The sequence below is a fragment of the Delphinus delphis genome, chromosome 18 (assembly GCF_949987515.2).
Source record: "Delphinus delphis chromosome 18, mDelDel1.2, whole genome shotgun sequence".
In the NCBI taxonomy this organism is placed as follows: Eukaryota; Metazoa; Chordata; class Mammalia; order Artiodactyla; family Delphinidae; genus Delphinus; species Delphinus delphis.
Genome location: NC_082700.1, coordinates 1,187,244 through 1,210,904, shown reverse-complemented (window position 1 = coordinate 1,210,904; position 23,661 = coordinate 1,187,244). Strand labels below are relative to the sequence as shown.

The following is a 23,661-nucleotide window of genomic DNA, read 5'->3' as shown; positions in this document are numbered from 1 at the left end:
GTGTGTACGTGCGCATGAGGGCTGTGGGTTGGATATGTAAGGCAGGTGGGAGGTGATGGTAGTAAACTTTGCAAAGGAAGAACTTCATATTTAATTTTAGTACATTTGTTCCCTAACCTCAAGACCAGCAGGCCGAGGTAGAAGAAGAAAAATCTTGATAAAGTTGTTGGGAAGTCCATTATAGAATGTAATGCAGTAAAATAATTTTGCAGTTCCTTAGGTGAGTGAGTGCATTTAAAGTTCAGCATTCTTAACTCAAAATCTAGGTTCTCCAGCTCGATGGATAATTACTCTGTGGAGAGGAGGTGTGGTGAAAGAAATGCATTGAAGCCAAGTTACAAATGGAGAGGTGGGAAGCAGGAATTTGGGGGTATTTCAGGGATAAGAGGGAATAACTTACTGTCTGGAATGGTGATGTCAGTACAACACAAATGTGTGGTCGACCCTGCACCTTAACTCCCGGGGGAAGGGATGGTTTGAGAAGCTGTGCCAACCTCCCTACCCAGCATTCTGCTGGCCGGGGAGGAATGAATGGATGATAGTCCAGACGGCGACCCAGCTGTCCAGCTGCGCTGTGTGCACTCATTTCCTCTGCTTGTTGATCAAAGAAGAATTAAATGAGATGCATGAGTAGCCTTGCACATTTAAAGTATGCTTCTTTTTAATCCTAACAGTGGCTTTACCTCTGTTCAGGATATTTGAAAGAAAATTGGTTACTATTACAACTTAAATACAGATTCTTATTAAAAGAAATCCTTAAAATAATTTCTATGTTTCATTTAATTCTGGTTGGGTCGTAATTTTGCCATGCAGTGTTTCCTAACTTGGATATGAGTCAGCCCTGATTTTTCAGTCTGCTTCCAGTCCTAGCACAGAACCAATATTTGTTTTACAGAATTCTTGCACTTGAGATAGAATGTAGTGGATTTAGATTAAAGCTTATTTATCGTCATAACTGTGGTTTCATATAGTAACCTTTGTATTGCTTACAAGACTAGCATTAGAAACATAACCAGAGCTAATGGGCCAGGGTTTTGAAAATGGACGCTAGAATGAGGTGGAAGAAGAGATGGCCCTCCTACCTCAGGTAAGGCAGGTGAGTCCCAGCAGTGCCGGCCCCTTGGAGTACTGCTGAGTCAGTTCAGTTCCGTGAATATTTACCCATCACCTACATGTGCCAGGGACTGTGTTTGATAAATATACGTTCTTTAGCATTAAGAATTTGGAAATACATATATGTTTCCAAAAGGAAGAAGTTACGTTAATCTAGGAGTGTAACATTTAAAAACTCTCTGAAAATTACACCTTGGACTCCTGGTGCGTTTGTGGGGAGTCGATTTTTTTTACGTGATCTATTTATAGGATTCTTCTAGCAGCTGCACTGCTTGTCCACTAAGTCAATTTCTCTTGGGGGATTTCAGAAGCCAGGAATACTGTCAGCTGCATAGGTAGTCTGGAGTCAAATTAATTCTGTGCTGTCAGGACTGGCTATGGAAAAAAAATGAGAGAATGAATTAATTTCTTTTGCATTTGACATTCAAAGACTTCTAAATTCTTTTTAAAATGGAGAGCTCATGATCTGTTTGTGACATTTCTGCGATTTTTCTCTGTATTGCCATTGTTGCTTTCTATGATGCTACACTAGGAAGGAATATTTATAGCAGATGAGTAGCAGCATGAACTATTATAATTCAGTCTTTAATCTTTCATGTGCCCTTTCTTATTGTTTTACACCATGCAGTACATGTATTATTTGACCTGTCATTGGACTTGGGGGTTATGGCTATGCCTGTAAATTTTAAACTTACTGTGAAATATTCTGTTCACATAAAGTAAAAGCTTATATATATATATATATATATATATATATATATATATATATAAAAACATTTGTAAAGAAAAATAGAATGAACAACTGTCTGCCAGCCATGCAGATTAAGAAACAGTATATTGATAGGACCTTTTCCCCCTTCATTTACCTGGAGTTTCCCCGTCTGTTGTTATAAGCACAGTTTATGTTGTGCAGACTTATTTCTGCCAGTTGATTTTGTATCATGTTTGCAAATGAGCGCTGCCAGGGAACCCCTGGCCAGTGCTGTTGGCTCCTTTCCCACCCTCTGCGACCTCTGACTGTTCAGTTTGCTTTCGTTCCCAAGTCCTTTGAGAGCAGTAGAGCAGCCCCAGGCTCTAAATAGGGAACACCGAGTTAAACAGGGCTATTCCTCAGAAATGAAACATTCCATGTGAGAGCTAATGGCCCACACCCACCTTATTGCAATTTTTATGTCTATGAATCATAATGCTTTTCTTTTTTGTTAATAAATAAGTAAATTAATTTATTATTATTATTTTTTGGCTGTGCTGGGTCCTCGTTGCTGCGCGCGGGCTTTCTCTAGTTGCGGCGGGGGGGGCTACTCTTTGTTGTGGTGCGCAGGCTTCTCATTGCGGTGGCTTCTCTTGTTGTGGAGCATGGGCTCTAGGCGCACGGGCTTCAATAGTTGTGGCTCGTGGGCTCAGTAGTTGTGGCTTGTGGGCTCTAGAGCGCAGGCTCCGTAGTTGTGGTGCACGGGCTTAGTTGCTCCGCGGCATGTGGGATCTTCCCGGACCAGGGCTCGAACCCGTGTCCCCTGCATTGGCAGGCGGACTCTTAACCACTGCGCCACCAGGGAAGCCCCTATGGATCAGAATGCTTTTCTTAACTGACTCATGTAACTTATGTTTACATATGAAGATAGCACTCAGGGTCAAAGAAAGAGCTTTCCGATTTCATGGAGATGATTCGGAGTTGTCACGTTGGTTATTTGCTCTTTGTAGAAAAAAAGCTATTGGAGTTCTTTGCAGCATAACAGATATTAGAACTACTGTAGCACAGGATTTATCATGTATACTTTTACAGTATCTAACATTAGGGACACATGCATACACTTAATTTTTTTAGAGCAGTTTTAGATTCACAGCAAAATTGAGTGAAAATACAGAGTTCCCATCCCTGCCCCAGTACACCCAGCCCCCCGCCATCAGCATCCCTACCAGAGAGTGCATGTGTTACACCTGATGAACCTGCACCGAGGCCGTCATCATCCTGAGCCCATGGTCTACATCAGAGTTCACTCTTTGTGTTGTACACTCTGTGGGTTTGGACAAATGTGCAGGGATGTGTAGCCACCGTTACAGTCTCATGCAGGCTAGTGTCACTGCCCTGAAAATCCCCTGAGCTCTGCTCTTCACACCCCCACCCAGCCTCTGGCAACCACGGATCCTTTTATTGTCTCCATAGTTTGGCCTTTTCCAAAATGTTGTATAGTTGGAATCGTACAGTAATGTTAGATTTTAATCTGAAGTTCACATCATTGTGAAAAGGCGGAGCAGTTCCACATACTGAAAGGTGTCTTTCCCAAGCTTCATTTGCCAGCATGTCCAGAGACAAAATGAACTGCTGCTTCTATATGTCCAAATACTCACCAGACGCAAAAGCGGATTTCTTTCTGCGGCTGAAGAGCTGCAGGTTCACCTCCAGTACACTTGCAGGTTAATTATGGACGTTGACATGTCAGTGCTGATAGCATGTTTTGATTACCTTCTCCACCCTCCGTTCCCAAATGGGGGAAAGTGGAGTCAAGTCGCCTCCTAAGCTCTGCGCCCCTCTCCAAAGCCCTCCTGGCAGCAGGCCCGAGACACCCCAGGCACGAGCAGAGTGTCTGGCTTGGGCCCTCGTCATCTTGGGGCACGTGCTCCGGCTTGGCGGCTGGGTCTTGGCCAGAGGGGCTGTGGAGCAGGGCCAAGGTATTAGGAAAAACCACTCGGCTGGGTTTCAGTTCTCTGTGATTAGCCTGAAAGATTTAGCTGCCAATTGTCATCAGCCAAATTGCTCACACTTTGCCTGATGAGTTACTTGTATTGGTTTCCAAGTGGAACAGAGGCCCTGTACAAGTTTGCAGTTCTTATTTTAAATCACCATCCAGTGATAGGGGCTCTGATGGTCCGCTGTGATCTTCTGTTTTGTCTAGTATCAGGGCTCTGTGGGAGGAATTATGGAATGCTCTTCCAATAGTAAAAGGCTTATAAGGCTTTCCCATTTTATTTGTACTTTTCTGTATCTGAATGATTACACCATGATGAGCATGCATTGTATATGTGCTAGGGAACAACAGAGGGAGTTCTTAGAAATGCCTACTGCTTCCTTCTGAGCGGTGGGGTCAGAGGATGCTGTTCCTCTTAAGATATGTTCCCAGTCTGTTTATTTTGGCAACATAAACTGTTAAGACTTAACAAATGATTTCTGCAAAGCACATGCTTTAAGTATGCAGAAACGGTCTTACTCATCTCCTGCTCCGGTACTTAGCTGGCATTAGTGATTTCTGCTGCAGGCACACACCAGCTGCTGCAGCGACCAGATGGGCACTTACCTGGCCTTTTGTTTAAATTTTTTTTAACATCTATCTTGGAGTATAATTGCTTTACAGTGGTGTGTTAACTTCTGCTTTATAACAAAGTGAATCAACTATACATATACATACATCCCCATATCTCCTCCCTCTTGTGTCTCCCTCCCACCCTCCCTATCCCACCCCTCTAGGTGGTCGCAGAGCACCAAGCTGATCTCCCTGTGCTATGTGGATGCTTCCCACTAGCTATCTATTTTACATTTGGTAGTGTACATATGTCCATGCCTCTCTCTCACTTCGTCCCAGCTTACCCTTCCCTCTCCCTGTGTTCTCAAGTCCAACCTCTGTGTCTGTGTCTTTATTCCTCTCCTGCCCCTAGCTTCTTCAGAACCATTTTTTTTTAGGATTCCATATATATGTGTTAACATACGGTATTTGTTTTTCTCTTTCTGACTTACCTCACTCTGTATGACAGACTCTGGGTCCATCCACCTCACTACAAATAACTCAATTTCGTTGCTTTTTATGACTGAGTAATATTCCATTGTATATATGTGCCACATCTTCTTTATCCATTCATCTGTCGATGGCCACTTAGGTTGCTTCCATATCGTGTCTGTTGTAAGTACTGCTGCAGTGAATATTGTGATACATGTCTCTTTTTGAATTGTGCTTTTCTCAGGGTATATGCCCAGTAGTGGGATTGCTGGGTCGTATGGTAGTTCTATTTTTAGTTTTTTACGGAACCTCCATACTGTTCTCCATAGTGGCTATATCAATTTACATTCCCACCAACAGTGCAAGAGGGTTCCCTTTCTCCACACCCTCTCCAGCATTTATTGTTTGTAGATTTTTTGATGGTGGCCATTCTGACTGGTGTGAGGTGATACCTCATTGTAGTTTTGATTTGCATTTCTCTAATGATTAGTGATGTTGAGCATCCTTTCATGTGTTTGCTGGGAATATGTATATCTTTTTTGGAGAAACGAGGTCTTCTGCTAAGTTTTGCATTGGGTTGTTTGTTTTTTTGATATTGAGCTTGCATGAGCTGCTTGTATGTTTTGGAGATTAATCCTTTGTCAGTTGCTTCATTTACGAATATTTTATCCCTTCATCTTGTTTATGGTTTCCTTTGCTGTGCAAAAGCTTTTAAGTTTCATTAGGTCCCATTTGTTTATTTTTGTTTTTATTTCCGTTTCTCTAGGAGGTGGGTCAAAAATGATCTTGCTGTGATTTATGTCATAGAGCGTTCTGCCTATGTTTTCCTCTAAGAGTTTTATAGTTTCTGGCCTTACATTTATTTTTTTAAAGTAAATTTACTCATGTATTTATGTATGTATTTATTTATATATATATATTTATTTATTGTCTGAGTTGGGTCTTTGTTGCTGTGTGCGGGCTTTCTCTAGTTGCGGTGAGCAGGGGCTGCTCTTCGTTGCGGTGCATGGGCTTCTCGTTGTGGTGGCTTCTCTTGTTGCGGAGCAGAGGCTCTAGGCGCGCGGGCTTCAGTTGTCGTGGCACGCAGGCTTCAGTAGTTGTGCCATACGGGCTCTAGAGCGCAGGCTCAGTAGTTGTGGTGCACGGGCTTAGTTGCTTCGTTCCCTGTGGGATCTTCCCAGACCAGGGCTCGAACCCGTGTCCCCAGCATTGGCAGGCGGATTCTTAACCACTGCACCACCAGGAAAGCCCTGGCCTTACATTTAGGTCTTCAATCCATTTTGAGTTTATTTTTGTGTACAGTGTTAGGGAGTGTTCTAATTTCATTCTTGTACATGTAGCTGTCCAGTTTTTCCAGCACCACTTATTGAAGAGGCTGTCTTTTCTCCATTGCATATCCTTGCCTCCTTTATCAAAGATAAGGTGACCATATGTGCGTGGGTTTATCTCTGGGCTTTCTATCCTGTTACATTGATCTATATTTCTGTTTTTGTGCCAGTACCATACCATCTTGATTACTGTAGCTTTGTAGTGTAGTCTGAAGTCTAGGAGCCTGATTTGTCCAGCTCCGTTTTTCTTTCTCAAGATTGCTTTGGCTCTTTGGGGTCTTTTGTGTTTCCATGCAAATTGTGAAGTTTTTTGTTCTAGTTCTGTGAAAAATGCCATTGGTAGTTTGATAGGGATTGCATTGAATCTGTAGATTGCTTTGGGTAGTAGAGTCATTTTCACAATGTTGATTCTTCCAATCCAAGAACATGGTATATCTCTCCATCTATTTGTATCATTTTTAATTTCTTTCATCAGTGTCTTATAGTTTTCTGCATACAGGTCTTTTGTTTCCTTAGGTATGTTCATTCCTAGGTATTGTATTCTTTTTGTTGCAGTGGTAAATGGGAGTGTTTCCTTAATTTCTCTTTCAGATTTTTCATCATCAGTGTATAGGAATACAAGAGATTTTTGTGCATTAATTTTGTATCCTGCTACTTTACCAAATTCATTGAGTAGCTCTAGTAGTTTTCTGGTAGCTTCTTTAGGATTCTCTGTGTATAGTATTATGTCATCTGCAAACAGTGACAGTTTTACTTCTTCTTTTACGATTTGGGGTCCTTTTATTTCTTTTTCTTCTCTGAATGCTGTGGCTAAAGCTTCCAAAACTATGTTGAATAATAGTGGTGAGAGTGGGCAACCTTGTCTTGTTCCTGATCTTAGAGGAAGTGGTTTTAGTTTTTTACCATTGAGACTGATGTTGGCTGTGGGTTTGTCATATATGGCCTTTATTATGTTGAGGTAGGTTACCTCTGTGCCTTCTTTCTGGAGAGTTTTTATCAAAAATGGGTGTTGAGTTTTGTCGAAAGCTTTTTCTGCATCTGTTGAGATTATCATATTGTTTTTATTCTTCAATTTGTTAATGTGTTGTATCACATTGATTGATTTGTGTATACTGAAGAATCCTTGCATTCCTGAGATAAACCCCACTTGATCATGGTGTATGATCCTTTTAATGTGCTGTTAGATTCTGTTTGCTGGTATTTTGTTGAGGATTTATGCATCTGTGTTCATCAGTGATATTGGCCTGTAGTTTTCTTTCTTTGTGACATCTTTGTCTGGTTTTGGTATCATGGTGATGGTGGACTCGTAGAATGAGTTTGGGAGTGTTCTTCCCTCTGCTATATTTTGGAAGAGCTTGAGAAGGATAGGTGTTAATAGAATTTGCTTGTGAAGCCATCTGGTCCTGGGCTTTTGTTTGAATTTCAGTGCTTGTGATTGTTCTGTTTATATTTTCTATTTCTTCCTGGTTCAGTCTCAGAAGGTTGTGCTTTTCTAAGAATTGTCCATTTCTTCCAGGTTGTCCATTTTATTGGCATATAGTTGCTTGTAGTAATCTCTCATGTTCCTTTGTATTTCTTCAGTGTCAGTTGTTACTTCACCTTTTTCATTTCTAATTCTGTTGATTTGAGGCTTCTCCCTTTTTTTCTTGATGAGTCTGGCTAATGGTTTATCAATTTTGTTTATCTTCTCAAAGAACCAGCTTTTAGTTTTATTGATCTTTGCTGTTGTTTCCTTCATTTCTTTTTCATTTATTTCTGATCTGATCATTATGATTTCTTTCCTTCTGCTAACTTTGGGGGTTTTTTGTTCTTCTTTCTGTATTCTTGTTTCTTGAGGTAGGATTGTATTGCTATAAACTTCCCTCTTAGAACTGCTTTTACTTCATCCCATAGGTTTTCGGTCGTCGTGTTTTCATTGTCATTTGTTTCTTGGTATTTTTTGATTTCCTCTTTGATTTTTTTCAGTAATCTCTTGGTTATTTAGTAGCGTACTGTTTAGCTTCCACGTTTGTATTTTTTACAGTTTTTTTTCTGTAATCCATATCTAGTCTCATAGTGTTGTGGTCGGAAAAGATACTTGATATGCTTTCAACTTTCTTAAATTTACCAAGGCTTGATTTGTGACCCAAGATATGACCTATCCTAGAGAATGTTCCATGAACACTTGAGAAGAAAGTGTATTCTGTTGTTTTTGGATGGAATGTCCTAGAAATATCAGTTAAGTCCATCTTGCTTAATGTGTCATTTAAAGCTTGTGTTTCCTTATTTATTTTCATTTTGGATGATCTGTCCATTGGTGAAAGTGGCGTGTTAAAGCCCCCTACTATTATTGTGTTACTGTCGATTTCCCTTTTTATGGCTGTTAGCATTTGCCTTATGTATTGAGGTGCTCCTGTGTTGGATGCTGAAATATTTACAATTATTATATCTTCTTCCTGGATTGATCCCTTGATCATTATGTAGTGTCCTTCTTTGTCTCTTGTATTAGTCTTTATTTTAAAGTCTGTTTTGTCCGATATGAGAATTGCTACTTGAGCTTTCTTTTGATTTCCATTTGCATGGAATATCTTTTTCCATCCCCTCACTTTCAGTCTGTATCTGTCCCTAGGTCTGAAGTGGGTGTCTTGTAGACAGCATATATACGGGTCTTGTTTTTGTGTCCATTCAGCCAGTCTGTGTCTTTTGGTTGGAGCATTTAATCCATTTACATTTAAGGTAATTATCAATATGTATGTGCCTATTACCATTTTCTTAATTGTTTTGGGTTTGTTTTTGTAGGTCTTTTCCTTCTCCTGTGTTTCCTGTCTAGAGAAGTTCCTTTATTTGTTGTAAAGCTGGTTTGGTGGTACTGAATTCTCGTAACTTTTGCTTGTCTGTAAATGTTTCAATTTCTCTGTCGAATCTGAATGAGATCCTTGCCGGGTAGAGTAATCTTGGTTGTAGGTTTTTCCCTTTCATCACTTTAAATATGTCCTGCCACTCCCTTCTGGCTTGCAGAGTTTCTGCTGAAATATCAACTGTTAACCTTATGGGGATTCCCTTGTATGTTATTTGTTACTTTTCCCTTGCTGCTTTTAATATGTTTTCTTTGTATTTTATTTTTGATACTTGGATTAGTTTGTGTCTTGGTGTGTTTCTCCTTGGATTTATCCTTTATGAGACTCTCTGTGCTTCCTGGACTTGATTGACTGTTTCCTTTCTCATGTTAGGGAAGTTTTCAACTATAATCTCTTCAGAAATTTTCTCAGACCCTTTCTCTTTCTCTTCTTCTTCTGGGACCCCTGTAATTCGACTGTTCGTACGTTTAATGTTGTCCCAGAGGTCTCTGAGACTGTCCTCAATTCTTTTCATTCTTTTTTCTTTATTCTACTCTGCAGTAGTTGTTTCCACTATTTTATCTTCCAGGTCACTTATCCGGTCTTCTGCCTCAGTTATTCTGCTATTCATTTCTTTTAGAGAATTTTTAATTAATTTATTGTGTTGTTCATCATTGTTTATTTGCTCTTTAGTTCTTCTAGGTCCTTGTTAAACCTTTCTTGTATTTTCTCCGTTCCACTTCCAAGATTTTGGATCATCTTTGCTGTCATTACTCTGAATTCTTTTTCAGGTCGACTGCCTATTTCCTCTTCATTTGTTTGGTCTGGTGGGTTTTACCTTTCTCCTTTATCTGCTGCATATTTCTCTGTCTTCTCATTTTGCTTAACTAACTGTGTTTGGGGTCTCCTTTTCACAGGCTGCAGGTTCGTAGTTCCCGTTGTTTTTGGTGTCTGCCCCCAGTGGATGAGGTTGGTTCAGTGGGTTGTGTAGGCTTCCTGGGGGAGGGGACTGGTGCCTGTGTTCTGGTGGGTGTGGCTGCATCTTGTCTTTCTGGTGGGCAGGGCTGCGTCCAGTGGTGTGTTTTGGGGTGTCTGTGAACTTATTATGATTTTAGGCAGCCTCTCTCTTAATGGGTGGGGTTGCGTTCCTGTCTTGCTAGTTGATTGGCATGGGGTGCCCAGCACTGGAGCTTGCTGGCCGTTGGGTGGAGCTGGGTCTTAGCGTTGAGACAGAGATCTCTGGGAGAGCTCTTGCCGATTGATATTATGTGGGACCGCGAGGTCCCTGGTGGACCAATGTCCTGAACTCAGCTCTCCCACCTCAGACGCTCAGGCCTGACATCAGGCCGGAGCACCAAGACCCTGTCAGCCACACAGCAACCCGTGCAGATGTCGTATTGCCAACCTGGTTCCAACTGACACTGTGAGGAAGGAAGGAACGCCGAACCGCCCTCACCAGCAGAGCGGGAGAGGCGAGTGCCTCCCCCATCCCCCGTCATGCCCACTGTTCCCACACTCTACTGTCCGACGCCTCTACCTGGCCTTTTTAAAAATTAATTAATTAATTAATTTATTTAGACAAGTCTCTACCTTTATTGGCCAGCAGGCTACTTAAGGGGGATGAAGCGGGAGGAGTGGGTGGCCCCAGTGCCGGGCCGGCCGTGCTTCACAGGCTTGTAGGTGATGGAGAACTTGCCTAGGTAGTGGCCGATCATCTCAGGCTTGATTTCCACCTGGTTGAAAGTCTTGCCATCGTAGACACCCACCATGCTGCCCACCAGCTCGGGCAGGATGATCATGTCGCGCAGGTGCGTCTTCACCACCTCGGGCTTCTCCATGGGCGGCGCCTCCTTCTTGGCCTTGCGCAGCCGCTTCAGCAGCGAGTGCTGCTTCCTCCGGAGGCCGCGGTTCAGCTGCTGCCGCTGCCGCGAGCTGTACAGCTGCATCAGCTGCTCATAGGACATGTCCAGCAGCTGGTCAAGGTCCACGCCGCGGCAGGTGAACTTGCGGAAGGTCCGCTTCTTCTTCTGCTCCACTTCCGCCATCTGGTCGGCTCTTCAGAAAGGCTACCTGGCCATTTTATATGCCTTTTCTTCTGTCCTCAGAACCAGCATCAATGACTTTATTATATCATATATGATGAAGAGAAAAAATAAAACAGATAATAAAGTGACAGTGGGAGAGCCCACAGCCCAACTCGAGAACTTTCCTGGTCCTGAGGTTGCTGTAACTGGAGTGCTCATCCACTCCTGTTGCTAGCTGCCCGCCCCCCTGCAGGAGAGGTGGCCGCTGTTCTAAATTTTAACATTCCCTGTCTTAACTTCTCTGATCATTTATATGGTAAGCTGTGTCGTTGTGTGAATATTGTACCACACCTTGTTTTCCCATTCTGCCGTAAAGGAAATTTTGGGTTTCCCTTTTCTGCCGTTACGGTGTTAAAGTAAACGTTCTTCCACGTGTTTCCTAGCAACTTTCGTGAGACTTTCCTAAGGTCTAAACCTCAGAATGGAAGTTTTGGATCATAGGCTATGTAACGTTCGGTTTTCAAAGATAGTTTCCCGGAACTTCCCTGGTGGTCCAGTGATAAGACTCTGTGCTCCCAGTGCAGGGGGCCCGGGTTCGATCCCTGGTCAGGGAACTAGATCCCGCATGCTGCAACTAAGAGTCCGCATGCCACAACTAAAGGTCCCACGTGCTGCAACTAAGATCAGGTGCAGTCAAATAAATAAAATAAATTAATAATAATAATAATAAAAAGATAGTTTCCCATCGTTTGCTCAAGTGACTGGACTCCATGCTCACGGTGGTGTCTGCATTCCCGTTGACCCACATCTTCACCAGCACAGCTTCTGCCAGACTCACAGTATGAAATATGATCTTAATTTGCTTTCCCAGGTACTAATAACATTGAGCATCTTTTCATACATATCAATACATAATTCCCATGATTATTATTATGAAATGCTTGTTTACTCTGTTGCTTGTTTTCCTATCAGATTGTCTTTTCCTTACTGATTTAAAGAAATTCTTTATATAGTCTGCACACTCATTTCTTATTGGTTTATTTGTATTGCAGATCTCCTAGTTTTGTGGCTCCTCTTTTCACTTTATGGTATCTTTTTTTTTTTTTAATTTGGAATACTTTTAGATTTACAGAAAAGTTGCAAAGCTAGTACGGTATTCCCATATACCTAGTTTCCCTAATATTACCATCTTGTATAGCCATGGTACATTTATTAAAACTAAGAGATTAACATTGGTGCATTTTTAAAAAATTTTTAAAATTTTTATTTAAAAAAAATTTATCTGTTTATTTTTGGCTGGGTTGGGTCTTCATTGCTGTGTGTGGGCTTTCTCTAGTTGTGGCAAGCGGGGGCTACTCTGTGTTGCGGTGCACAGGCTTCTCATTGCGGTGACTTCTCTTGTGGAGCACGGGTTCTAGGTGCATGGGCTTCAGTAGTTGTGGCACACATGCTCAGTAGTTGTGGCTCGCGGGCTTTAAAACGCAGGCTCAGTAGTTGTGGCACACAGGGTTAGTTGCTCCATGGCATGTGGGATCTTCCTGGACCAGGGCTCTAACCTGTGTCTCCTGCATTGGCAGGCGGATGTACAGTCTTGATATTCAGGCTGTAATATCTGTATATACAAGTTTGACTTTTTAGAAGGGGCTGAAGATACAGTTCCTTAGGAGGATATCATGCAAAAAGAGGAAGCACACCTGCTTCTCAGAGGAATGTTTCCTAATAATAAGTAAAAAGAAAAAGAAAAAATCTCTTGCAAAGCTTCATATAGTGAACGATACGGAATCCTCAATCCCATGACAACAGATGATGCTGGAACAGGTTTTATTCGGCTCTTTCTTACAACATTGTTTAACCCTCAGTATACCACCAGGGTCTAGTTTTTGAGTTTCGTTTTTGAACAGTTCTAACTATTTTAAATGTCAGTTTTTCATAACTTTTATTCTTTCTTAGAGACTTTAGAACAAAAAGAACATTTATTACCATGTAATTATCTTAGTATAAATCTAAAACACATTATGGATTTTTAGTGATCTGATTTCTCCCATATCTTGAAGCATTTTGCTATTTCATGATCTTGGGAAGTATTTCACCATTACTCATCAACTCCCATCCATAATAAAAAAGAGACTAAAAGAATAAGAAAATGGAAGAATGAGAGAGTCACCTACAAGGATGGTATAGTAGTGAAATGAATCACCACAAATAGAATAAATGGCTACTCTTCATTATTTTTCAGTTTTCTAATTGCATTTTCCAAAATATAGCACAGTCTTTCAAGAAGTCTTGAAATAACCATCTTTTACGTTTTGTTGTTAATTGTTGTTTTTAACATTTCATTGGATGCTATTTGAAATTCAGAATTTTTCATTTTTCTGCCCATAGTAACAAAGAAAAGGAAATTGTCAGAATAAGATGTTTCAGTGATAAAACAAATCAGAAGGTGAATGTAAAGAGACAGTTGCACTCTGAGCCGTAATAACGTTGGTAAAATTGATAGTATAAGTGAAATCTGGGACTGAGTTTTAGGTGATCAGTTTTCTCAAGCTCAATAATTTATGAGCAAACAGTATATTTCCAAGGACAAAACGAAAATATGGCATTCCCATCCAGTCAGTTATTCCATGGAAAACCTTCACCCAATATTCTGTGAGTTTAGAGTTTACTAAAGGATACTGACAGTATTTCTGTATCTTTTTTGATGTTCATGCAACAGCATTTACTTAATATGGTTTGTAATTGTATTGATGGTGAAAGCAGTATTTACAAAAGGGGTTGGAAGGAAATAAATGATGTAATGAAAAATATTGGTTGAATTGATCATTTTTATTGGTATTTATAAACCTAAATGAATATGTTATACTGCATTTATGGAACCAGGAATATGGCTGTCCTTCAACAAAATTATGAGCTGTCAAGGTTTTAAAAAGTGTAAAGCATTTTGATGGTACATGAGCGAGCAGAGCCAGCATTAGTAGTAAGTTAGAACCTCCTAGAGTTAGATTTTGCAAGTACAGTTGGTCCTCATCATTTGTGGATTCCATATTTACAAATTCACTTCCTTGCTAAAAATCCTTTGCAACCCCAAAATCAGCACTTGTGGAACTTTTCATGATTGTTCATGGACATGTGTGTGCAAAGAGTGACAAAACGTATGATCCGCCGGCTTGCTTGTTCCCAGCAGGGGTCAAGCCGGGCGGTCGCGCTCTGCCTTGTTGTTTTCACCCTCACACCATAAACAGGTGTCCTTCTCACCGTCTCCAGTGCTTCATTTTTCGCATTTTTGTGTGAAACGGCATTTTCCAAAATTCTGTCACAAAATATTGAAGTTCTTGCAGTGCAATGACTGATAGGATGATTTTGCTGTTTCCGACGGCCTCCGGGTGCTGTGCCCAAGTGCAGGGAGGGTGGGGTGAGCCTTAGGGAGAAAATGTGGGTGTTAGATGAGCTTTGCTGGACAGGCTGCTGGCCATGAATCAGCAGTGCATGTGAAATAAGGTGTCTGTACACAGAAGCACACATAAACAAGGTGGTCACTGACCTCTCCACCTGCGCATGGTGAAAGCTGCAGTGACCAGAGTATTAGCTAATTCAGTGTTTGCGGGGACTTTGTAGGACACAAACACCACAGGTAATAGTAGGAGTCCAGTATTCACAACGTGAACATGTCCTAGTTAGTTACATTCAAAGAATGTTGCCTGTTTTCAGTATAAACACTTTCAAGGCCAGAAAAATAGGAATAAAATTTGGGTTTGCTATTTTAAAATTCTTAATAAAATTATCTAGTGAAGTTTTTTTCACTTTCCCTTTAGTCTTATGTAAAGTTTTCACAAAATTACTTTAAAAAAATAGATTTATTTATTTATTTATGTTTGGCTGTGTTCGGTCTTCGTTGCAGTGTGCGGGCTTCTCATTGTGATGGCTTCTCTTGTTGCGGAGCACGGCTCTAGGCGCACGGGCTTCAGTAGTTGCAGCATGCAGGCTCAGTAGTTGTGGTGCGTAGGCTCAGTAGTTGTGGTGCACGGGCTTAGCTGCTCTGCAGCATGTGGGATCTTCCCAGACCAGGGATTAAACCTGTGTCCCCTGCATTGGCAGGCGGATTCTCAACCACTGTGCCACCAGGGAAGTCCCCACAAAATTACTTTTAAATATTTTTTAAAAATTTAAAGGTTCATTTGATCCAGAATATGACAATTTTTCTTTGTATTCCGTGGGTTAATAAAAGCGAAAGACATAAAACACCATTCACTGGAAGCAGTTCCTTAGGTGCTTGTGTGTTCTAATCTGGAGGTGGTATCCTGATGGTCCAGCTTACGCTGGAATACTAGAAATAGATCGCCCATTACTTTCTTTTTTGAGTCATTGACAAATTGCTGAAATAACAGTTTGGGGTGGCGTTCTCTGATGGAGGTTCTAGAGTTGGTGTATTTGTAGGTTGAGGCCTGTTTTGGAAACCAGGAGAGCAAGTTGTAGACCAGACCTGTAGACCTTTCGTGTTCCTGGTTCGCTACATATTAACAGAACATCTGAAACTGTGCCAAACAGAACCTTTTCAGGTGGAATACATAGCTCGAAGGCTCTGCTCCTTTATTTCTAACAAATTACTTACGAGAGATGCCGTTATTAAAAACTGACCCCGGAGTGTATGCTTATCTCTTGTGGCCTGTAGTGTATTTTCTGCAAGTGCTTTGCTTGCTTCTCACTTTTTTCCATTGGGTTGAGCTTGAAAGTCAATGAATGGTATGTTATTTATGTTTTTGCACCAAACATAGTGCTTGACACCTAAGTGTTCCGAGTTTCACTGAATAGTGATCTAGTGAATTTGTGGATGAAGAAATCGATGCAAAGATTGAATTATGTACCACATTACTAACTAATGGCAGAATTCGGACGTGGATTCTTGCCGGCATGTGAGAAGATGAGCAGAGCTGTCTGGCGTCCTCCGTGTGAGCTCTTCCTCCTCAAGTGGCAGAATCCTTTACTCTGAAGCTGTGTTAGGACCCAGCCTGTACATGGTGGTCGCATCCAGGCCTGGCTCCTTCCAGTCCATCTGCTCGCCGTCCATGGGGCTTCCCCGTGGGTCCTCACACGTGCTGCGCTGTTCCCGAGGGCCCTCCTGCCTCTGCGCCCTCCTCCGGCTTCTTTGAGGCCCATCCTTGCCTTCCTGGTTTCTAATAAAATGTCAAGGAGCATCTGTGAAGCTCTCCCCATGTGTTCTTAAATATGCTAATTAGGCCAGTCTGTTCTCATCATTCTTCAGTTTTTCTAAAATCATTTAATCTTACTTTAATCTAACAGTTCTCATCTTGACTACAGAAAAACATTAACATTATTTTTGTTTGAAAAACACATCTGCAAAGCGCTGAATGGCTAGTCTTTTACAGAAATAAACATTAATTCCTATTTGCCTAAGAATTTAGATTAAGTTAGAAAGATTTTAGAAAGTTTAATAAAAAGCCTACACATATTTACTGCAATGTTTGAATTGATCATTTAATTTTAAGACGAGCTCAGTTAGCTTGATCATTGATTAATAATTGGGAACCTTTGTTAAAGGAAAACCTGTAACCCTGTCTGTCTGGCTGTGGGATGCTTGCTGTGATGTCCGTCTTACTCTTTGGCCATCTGTCTTGTGAATGTCCTTTGCTCTCAGCTGGATAAAGACGACATGGTGTACATGGAAGCATACGACAGGCTGCTGGAGTCCTGGCTGACGCTGGTCCAAGACGACAAGCATTTCCACAAAGGCTTTTTCACCCAACATGCAGTTCAAGTGTTCAATTCCTATATTCAGTGCCACCTAGCAGCTCCCGATGGCACAAGGAATTTGGTAAGTTTTAAGCCAGATTGTAATTAAGAATCTATTTCATCGTATAATAAATACTAGAAACATAGGTGAGCTCCTTCAGAGGACTTGCTGAGAGCATCAGATGGAGAGCAAAAGTCTAAACAGGTTCGTGTTTTGTGGGATGTGGCTTGTAGTTACCTTCATCTCCTTAGTTTTCAGTAACCCACCTGTGCCCTGTTAGTTGTCAGGTGATATCCAAAGGACTGTGGATCTTAAAGGTGTCAGATCTTTTCAGTGACAGAAGTTGAAGTCTCTGGTGTGGGAGGTGGGTGGGAGGTGTGCACTGGCTGTGTTTACGTGCGACAGTGGGGGGGGCCATACCCCCACTCTTGCTCTTCGAGTTTCCCCCTTGTTGGTACCTGCCTGGGCGGCCGGCATGGCTCTGCTCGGCCTTCCTCTTCGCGTGTGGTGTTGCGGTTACGTGACAGCTCCGTCTTTATTTCTTTCATCGATAACAGACTGCCAACGGAGTGGCCTCTCGTGAGGAAGAAGAGATAAGTGAACTGCAGGAGGATGATCGAGACCAGTTTTCAGATCAACTAGCCAGTGTAGGAATGCTAGGACGCATTGCTGCAGAGCACTGTATACCTCTCCTGACAAGGTACACACAGTCCAAAGACACCCCATGGACAAATACTGTCTATTCACAATCCCCCGGCGAGCACTTAAAGTGTTTAAAGACTTTAAACACCCCCTCCCCGTACCCCAGCACACGGAACAAATGGACAGAAACACACTCACGATTGCGTTCCTTGGCTTGTACATTTGGAGCCCAGGCACCACAGCATAGATGGCAGAGAGATTATGGAAAACATGGTATGAGAAGTGATGGGACCCGTATCAGTAACATCTTGGAATAACCGGTTTTCAAATGCCTGTTGTAATAAACCTTGATTGTTTGTAAAGCGATGTTTTAATTCTATGTCATAAACAATAAATCACAATTCTTATAGCGCCATGAGAACATTGTGTACATAATAAATATTTTTGTATATGTGTTTTGTGCTAACATCTTAATTTCTGCTGTCTAATAAGTGGCAATAAGTCGTTCTGGGTCTGTGCTTACTGAGCTTCACGAAGCCGTTGATATTTTCCTTCTTGTAGTTTATTAGAGGAAAGAGTAACGCGGCTCCACGGGCAGTTGCAGCGGCGGCAACAGCAGCTCCTCGCTTCACCTGCTTCAGGCTCTGCCGACAGCAAGGTGCTGGATGATCTGTACGAAGATATCCACTGGCTTATTTTAGTTACAGGTCGGTTGGTTGTTTCTTTGTAAAATGTCATTGCCAGCAGAGTAGTCTCAGCCCCAAGAGAAGCTTCCTGAGTTAATAATGGTAGTTCATACGTAGGGTTGGCTTGAGATCTGGATACAGCTGTGGTATGTCACAGAGCCACGGCTGCTTCTCTCGACAGTACTGGCTGGCACGTGTTCAGTGCCTGTTCTGTACCACATGTTTTATGTGGAATTCATTGTAGCCCCTGCATTAGTACTATTATTAGGTATTATGGTTGTCCTTGTTGCTGTTATTATTACTGTCATTGTTAATTATCACCCCGTCTTATACGCAAAGAATCTGAGACTTGGAGACCAGCCCTGGTCACACTGGTGTTAATGTTTGGAGCCAGAGTTCAAATCTCAGCAGTCTTACTTTTCTTTAGGGTCTTCTTCTGTAACCATGTTGTCAGTGTTTCTGTATTTTAAATAATCAGGGAAAAAAAACACACAACTTTAATGTTTGGAAAGGCATTCCCAAATACTGACTTTTGATAAAGATAATAGTAGAATTCCTATTAACTTTACAGAATATAGTACTGAAAATTATTAAAAGATCACAGAATAACAAGCCTACATGTCAGTATGAATTATAAAATTGGTGAATAAAACTTTTGTCCTTTGTCCTTTCCTGTGTTTTTTGAGGGTTAATTATCTTAGAAACAGAAAGTTTCTCATCAAACTTGAATTAACATATTAACATGTATAATTTACTTTTACATCAATTTATATGGTGTATATAAATCAGATAAAACTGAAAACATTTATAGTACAATTTGTTAAATGTAGATTGTTAAGTGTTCATTTTTAATTTTTTTTAAACTGAAGGCTACCTCTTAGCTGATGATACTCAGGGAGAGACTCCGCTAATACCTCCAGAAATAATGGAATATTCCATTAAGCATTCATCTGAAGTTGACATTAATACAACACTTCAAATTTTGGGATCTCCAGGAGAAAAGGCTTCTTCCATCCCAGGGTACAACAGAACAGATTCTGTGATTAGGTAATATGACCTCTATAGCTGTGCTCTTGTAATTGATTCTGTTTTATAAGTTCTGAGTTGACGGGTAGATGACTCGAGGGACAGGCGGGTTGTAAAGCTGACACACGAAAGAAGATAAAACTCGGAGAAGCCTTGAAACAAACAAGGATGGCAAGTACTCAGCACATTTAAGCGGTACCACTCTGGTGGGAATTGGCAGCTGTGTCCAGTACCGAGGAGGACAAGTGTAAGGTTATTCTGGATGCATGAGGCCTTGAAGGGACATTTGGTCTAATTCCTGCAGACACAGCCCTTGACCATCAGAAAGCAGTGCTAATGCGGGTTCAGGCACCTGAATGAAAGCACCAAGAGTGGGAAATTCTTAGAAACCAGGTGAACGTGAACACGTATTTATTGTTCAGGAAGCTGGAATGACTTTCCGGTGGCTTTCCTGGCCTCTCATAAAGTAGAAATATTTGTCCTGAGTGTGTGTGAACCTTGAGAGCCCTGTTATAAGATGGCAGTGTGCCTCAGATGAAAGAATTCACTGTGATCTTCCTGAGAGGAGTGGTAAAACTTCCATTAATTCTTGATGGTGAAGTTAAGGAGGGATGAACCTGAACTAAATATCCTCCTAAAAGTGGATTTGAAAACAGCAATTTAAGTTTCAGCATCTTAAACTTTAAATTAGGTTGCAGACAGAGAGAATAATGACATAATATTGGTTTTTGTCTGTTGCAAAAATCATGAACTCAAACAAGGTGCTGTCCCCTCATTCTTTTTATTTTAATGCAAAATAACATAGATACCATTTAAACCTGTGCAACAGAAAATATGTTTTTTTTTAATTAAACTGTTAAGTGGATATCAAGGAAATGTTTGGGAATTTATTTCCTTTATTGTTGCATTCTCTGATTTGAAATAAAATGTCAATGTCAATGCTCTATTGGAAAAGTTTTATTTCTTCCTTTTGGGATTGCTTTCAGCATTAGGTGGAGTAATTGCTTTGGTTTGGTTCATGGTGAATGTTAACTGCGGAGTCAGTTCATTTCAGGGTGCTGTCCTGTTGTGTTCTGTGTCACTGTTCTTGCCTGGGCAGTACCCTCAGGAATGCTTTCCTTGTATTTTCAGTGCTTTTTCAATTTTTGCCAGTCTTGGGTATCAGTGAGGGAGCAAAACATTTTGGTGTCTGAGAGCAAAGCCTGTGAAGGGTTGAGGTGGGGACCGGAACAACAGGAGTCACCGTTGTTCTTCAGTCCAAAGAGCGAGTGTGACATTGAACGGCAGGAGGGAGACAGACCTTGTTTACTAAGAAAGTGGTTTGCATTTCTTGAAGAAATCATCATTTGACAAGTAACTATCGAGTGCTTACTCCGTACCAGGCACTGTTCTAGAGCAGACAGATTGCTCCCCCTTTCAAGCTCCTCGTGTGGGAGAGGGAAGAAGTAAGGGAATGGCGCGGTTGTTAGCAGACTGTCAGTGCCGTGGGAAGGAGGCCGGCTGCCCGAGGGCCAGGTGTGCAGACCTCAGGGTGTTACAGACCTGTCGGTGTTACAGGGTGCCGTCAGCGTGAGCTTTATTACTTCACGTACTTGAGGGACCCCACTGTTCTAAAGACGCCTCCCATTAATTTATGTGAACGCGTTTTCTCAGTGCTCATATCTATTGAAATGAAAAACAGGAATCAAATTACACATGGACTAATTTGGAAAAATCAAACCCTGCCACATTAATCTTATTAAGATACATCCGTTTTATTTATTTATTTTAATATTTTTAAATTGCAGTATAGCTGGCCTACAATATTGTGTAAGTTACTGGTGTAGAATATAGTCATTCACAGTTTTTTAAGTTTATGCTCCATTTATAGTTAGTATAAAATATTGGCTGTATTCCCTGTGTTGTACGTAAAGTTTCATTTTTAATAAATGTGTTTAATAATTTATTTAAATTTGTGTGATATTTTGCTCAATTGTGTACTACTAAGTTTTGTAACGATAACTCAATCCAGAAGACATTTTTAACACAGTCTTATCACTGGAAAGTTTTAAAAATTATATTTTAATATCTATACATACTTGTTTCAGAGAAGTATATGGTGTGATCGATAAAGCGAGTATAAGAAGTTTATTATATTAGGATAATAGTCTGTGGGGAAATGAAATAGGAATAAAAATTTAAGGCGAAAAAGAAAGTGTAAAGCTTCCAACTGTGAAAGAAAAACTTGTTTCTCTTTCACATGGATGGTGATGGGTATCAGAATTCTAGGGTAGTTAAATCCCAGTGCATACATTTACATGGTTGCTGTGATTGCTTAGTGCACGTTCTGAGAGCCTGCAGATTACATCATTTAAGCTCTTTATTCTTATGGGGAAAATTTGATACTTCAACTTAAAATGCATTGTGAGATCGTTGGCTTAGTTTTGCTCACATACACTCTAAAATCATTTTTAAAACTGTGAGCACTGTTGGCATAGCGAGTGTATGTAGTGAAACAAGAAGACCGTAAACCCACCTGTGTAAAGAAGACGGTCAGAGAAGGGGGATGTCACCAGCTGCGAAGGAGGTAGCAGTGGGACAGGGGCTGAAACTGCCGTGAGGTTTCACAGCAGGGAGATGGCTTCACTCACCCTGAGAGCAGCAATGAAAGCAGCGTTCCTGCCTTAGCGCTGATATTCCTAGAATGGTGTCATGATGGGCTCTTTCGCCTAAGTCCTTTGCTTCTTTGCCTTTTAGCTAAAGTCAGGTTAAATACAGATCCCTTGTGCCCCCCTTCCAAACCCAGAACAAAGCCTTTTTTTTTTTTTTTTTACTGGTCTGCATATCGTGCTGTGTTAACGCTGCTCAGCGTATGAATTCGGTAGTGTAGAAAGGACAATACATGCACTTATGTAGGTAATTCTAGCAACATTTTTATTTAAAAATAACGTTAAAAGTCAAGTTTGTTAGGAAATAAATAGGACTGTCAGATTTAGAGACAAGACTGAGTATTCAGAACGTTCTGGATGAGTCGCTGGCCCGTCCCCACACCATAAAACGACCAGTGTCCGTGGGTTTTAAGTAGCTTTTAACTGTGTGCATTTCTCTGTTTTGAACCTGAAAAATCTCTTTAGACAGTAGTGCTGAGACTCGCACGTGTAATCACAGCCCAACAGAGGCCATGACTAGTCCAGCCACGACTCTCTTCCTTTTCTCCTGCTTCCTGAAAGGTCAGCAGTAAAATGGGGCATCTGTCTCCAACCCTCTTGAAGAAAACTTCAGAGAGTTGAGAAACAGAAAAGGGCTTTTTAGGAAAAAAATATGGTTAGACAGCCAATAAACTGATAAAGGAATAAATGACTTCCTTTTTGTACCTACAGGCTGTTGTCTGCTGTTCTCAGAGTTTCAGAAGTTGAGTCTCGGGCAATAAGGGCAGATCTCACGCACCTGCTAAGCCCTCAGATGGGCAAAGATATTGTTTGGTTTCTAAAACGCTGGGCAAAGACTTATCTCCTGGTGGATGAGAAACTGTACGATCAGGTCAGAATGTAAAACCGTTTGATTTCGTTTGGATTTATGAGCATGGGAATTATAGAAATGAGAACATTTTTCTTGGTGATTTTCTCATCAGAATGTGAGCAAGAGCTGAGCATCTTCCACACTGGAGAAAACTGTGTGGACAGCGTGCCGTTTTGTTAACTTTTCCTAGAGCATATCATGTGACTTCTGCTTATTTTAACCTATATTAAGTTCAGAGTACTGTTTGGGAATGGATTAATTTATGTTCTTTGTATTTGGTGTGAATGTGTGACTGTGTATGTAATATGAGAATAATTAAAGCTAATAGGAAAACCACACTGGGAAACATCAGTGGATTGATGATGTTCCTTTTTGGATTTTGGAAATGAATACATTTAGAAAATTGGTGTGAAGTAAGCAATACTTCTGATTTAGTGCTAATTTCAGTTTGATTTCTCTACGGGTTTTTTCGTTTTTGTTTTCTTTCCTTTTTCCGGCAGATCTTTCTTTCTGACCTTAAAAAATTTGTTTTCTCTGAAGATAAGCGTGCCATTCAGCACAGCGTTTGGAGCAGACACAGAGGGCTCTCAGTGGATTGTCGGCTACCTCTTGCAGAAGGTCCTCAGCAACCTCTCGGTGTGCAGCAGTGAGCAGGACCTCGCAAATGACACAGTGCAGCTGCTCGTCACTTTGGTGGAGAGAAGGGAGAGGTGAGCTGACATGTGCGACTTCAGTGGAGTCTTTTCAAGTGGTGAACGGTTACACGGTCCTAAGGTTTAGGTAGACCCAGCGTTTTTGGAGCGATGTGTTTTAAAAAATATATCATAGTCTTGTTACAAGTGCAAACAGGGCTTTTCCATGTTACGACTGAAGATTGCATAGATGTTCAAGGATTTGTCATCAGAGAATCTTTATGAGTAACATTTTTTAATTCAGTAATTTACAGTTTTAATATAGAATAGTCTTATTTGAATTTTCAGCTATCGCATTAGTATTATCCCATTTTAAAGATGAGAAAAACTGATAATTTGACAATTAATAATTTAATTTTGCGAAGTAAAATTTTTAGTGC

General features: G+C 41.0%; 1 protein-coding gene and 1 pseudogene across 2 annotated transcripts in view; one reads left to right on the top strand and one right to left on the bottom strand.

Annotated features, from left to right (window-relative positions):
* Positions 1 to 23,661, top strand: part of XPO4 (exportin 4) — a 104,215-nt gene that overhangs the window by 61,497 nt on the left and 19,057 nt on the right. For both annotated transcript variants that reach the window (XR_009516759.1, XM_059995599.1), the window contains exons 10-15: positions 16,642 to 16,818; positions 17,295 to 17,437; positions 17,941 to 18,086; positions 18,935 to 19,112; positions 22,451 to 22,610; positions 23,130 to 23,299. Coding sequence is in view for 1 of the 2 variants with exons in the window: in XM_059995599.1 (XP_059851582.1) it covers positions 16,642 to 16,818; positions 17,295 to 17,437; positions 17,941 to 18,086; positions 18,935 to 19,112; positions 22,451 to 22,610; positions 23,130 to 23,299 (974 nt within the window). In the remaining variant the exon portion in view is untranslated. The remainder of the gene's footprint in view (positions 1 to 16,641; positions 16,819 to 17,294; positions 17,438 to 17,940; positions 18,087 to 18,934; positions 19,113 to 22,450; positions 22,611 to 23,129; positions 23,300 to 23,661) is intronic.
* Positions 9,816 to 11,051, bottom strand: LOC132413873 (small ribosomal subunit protein uS19 pseudogene; annotated as a pseudogene).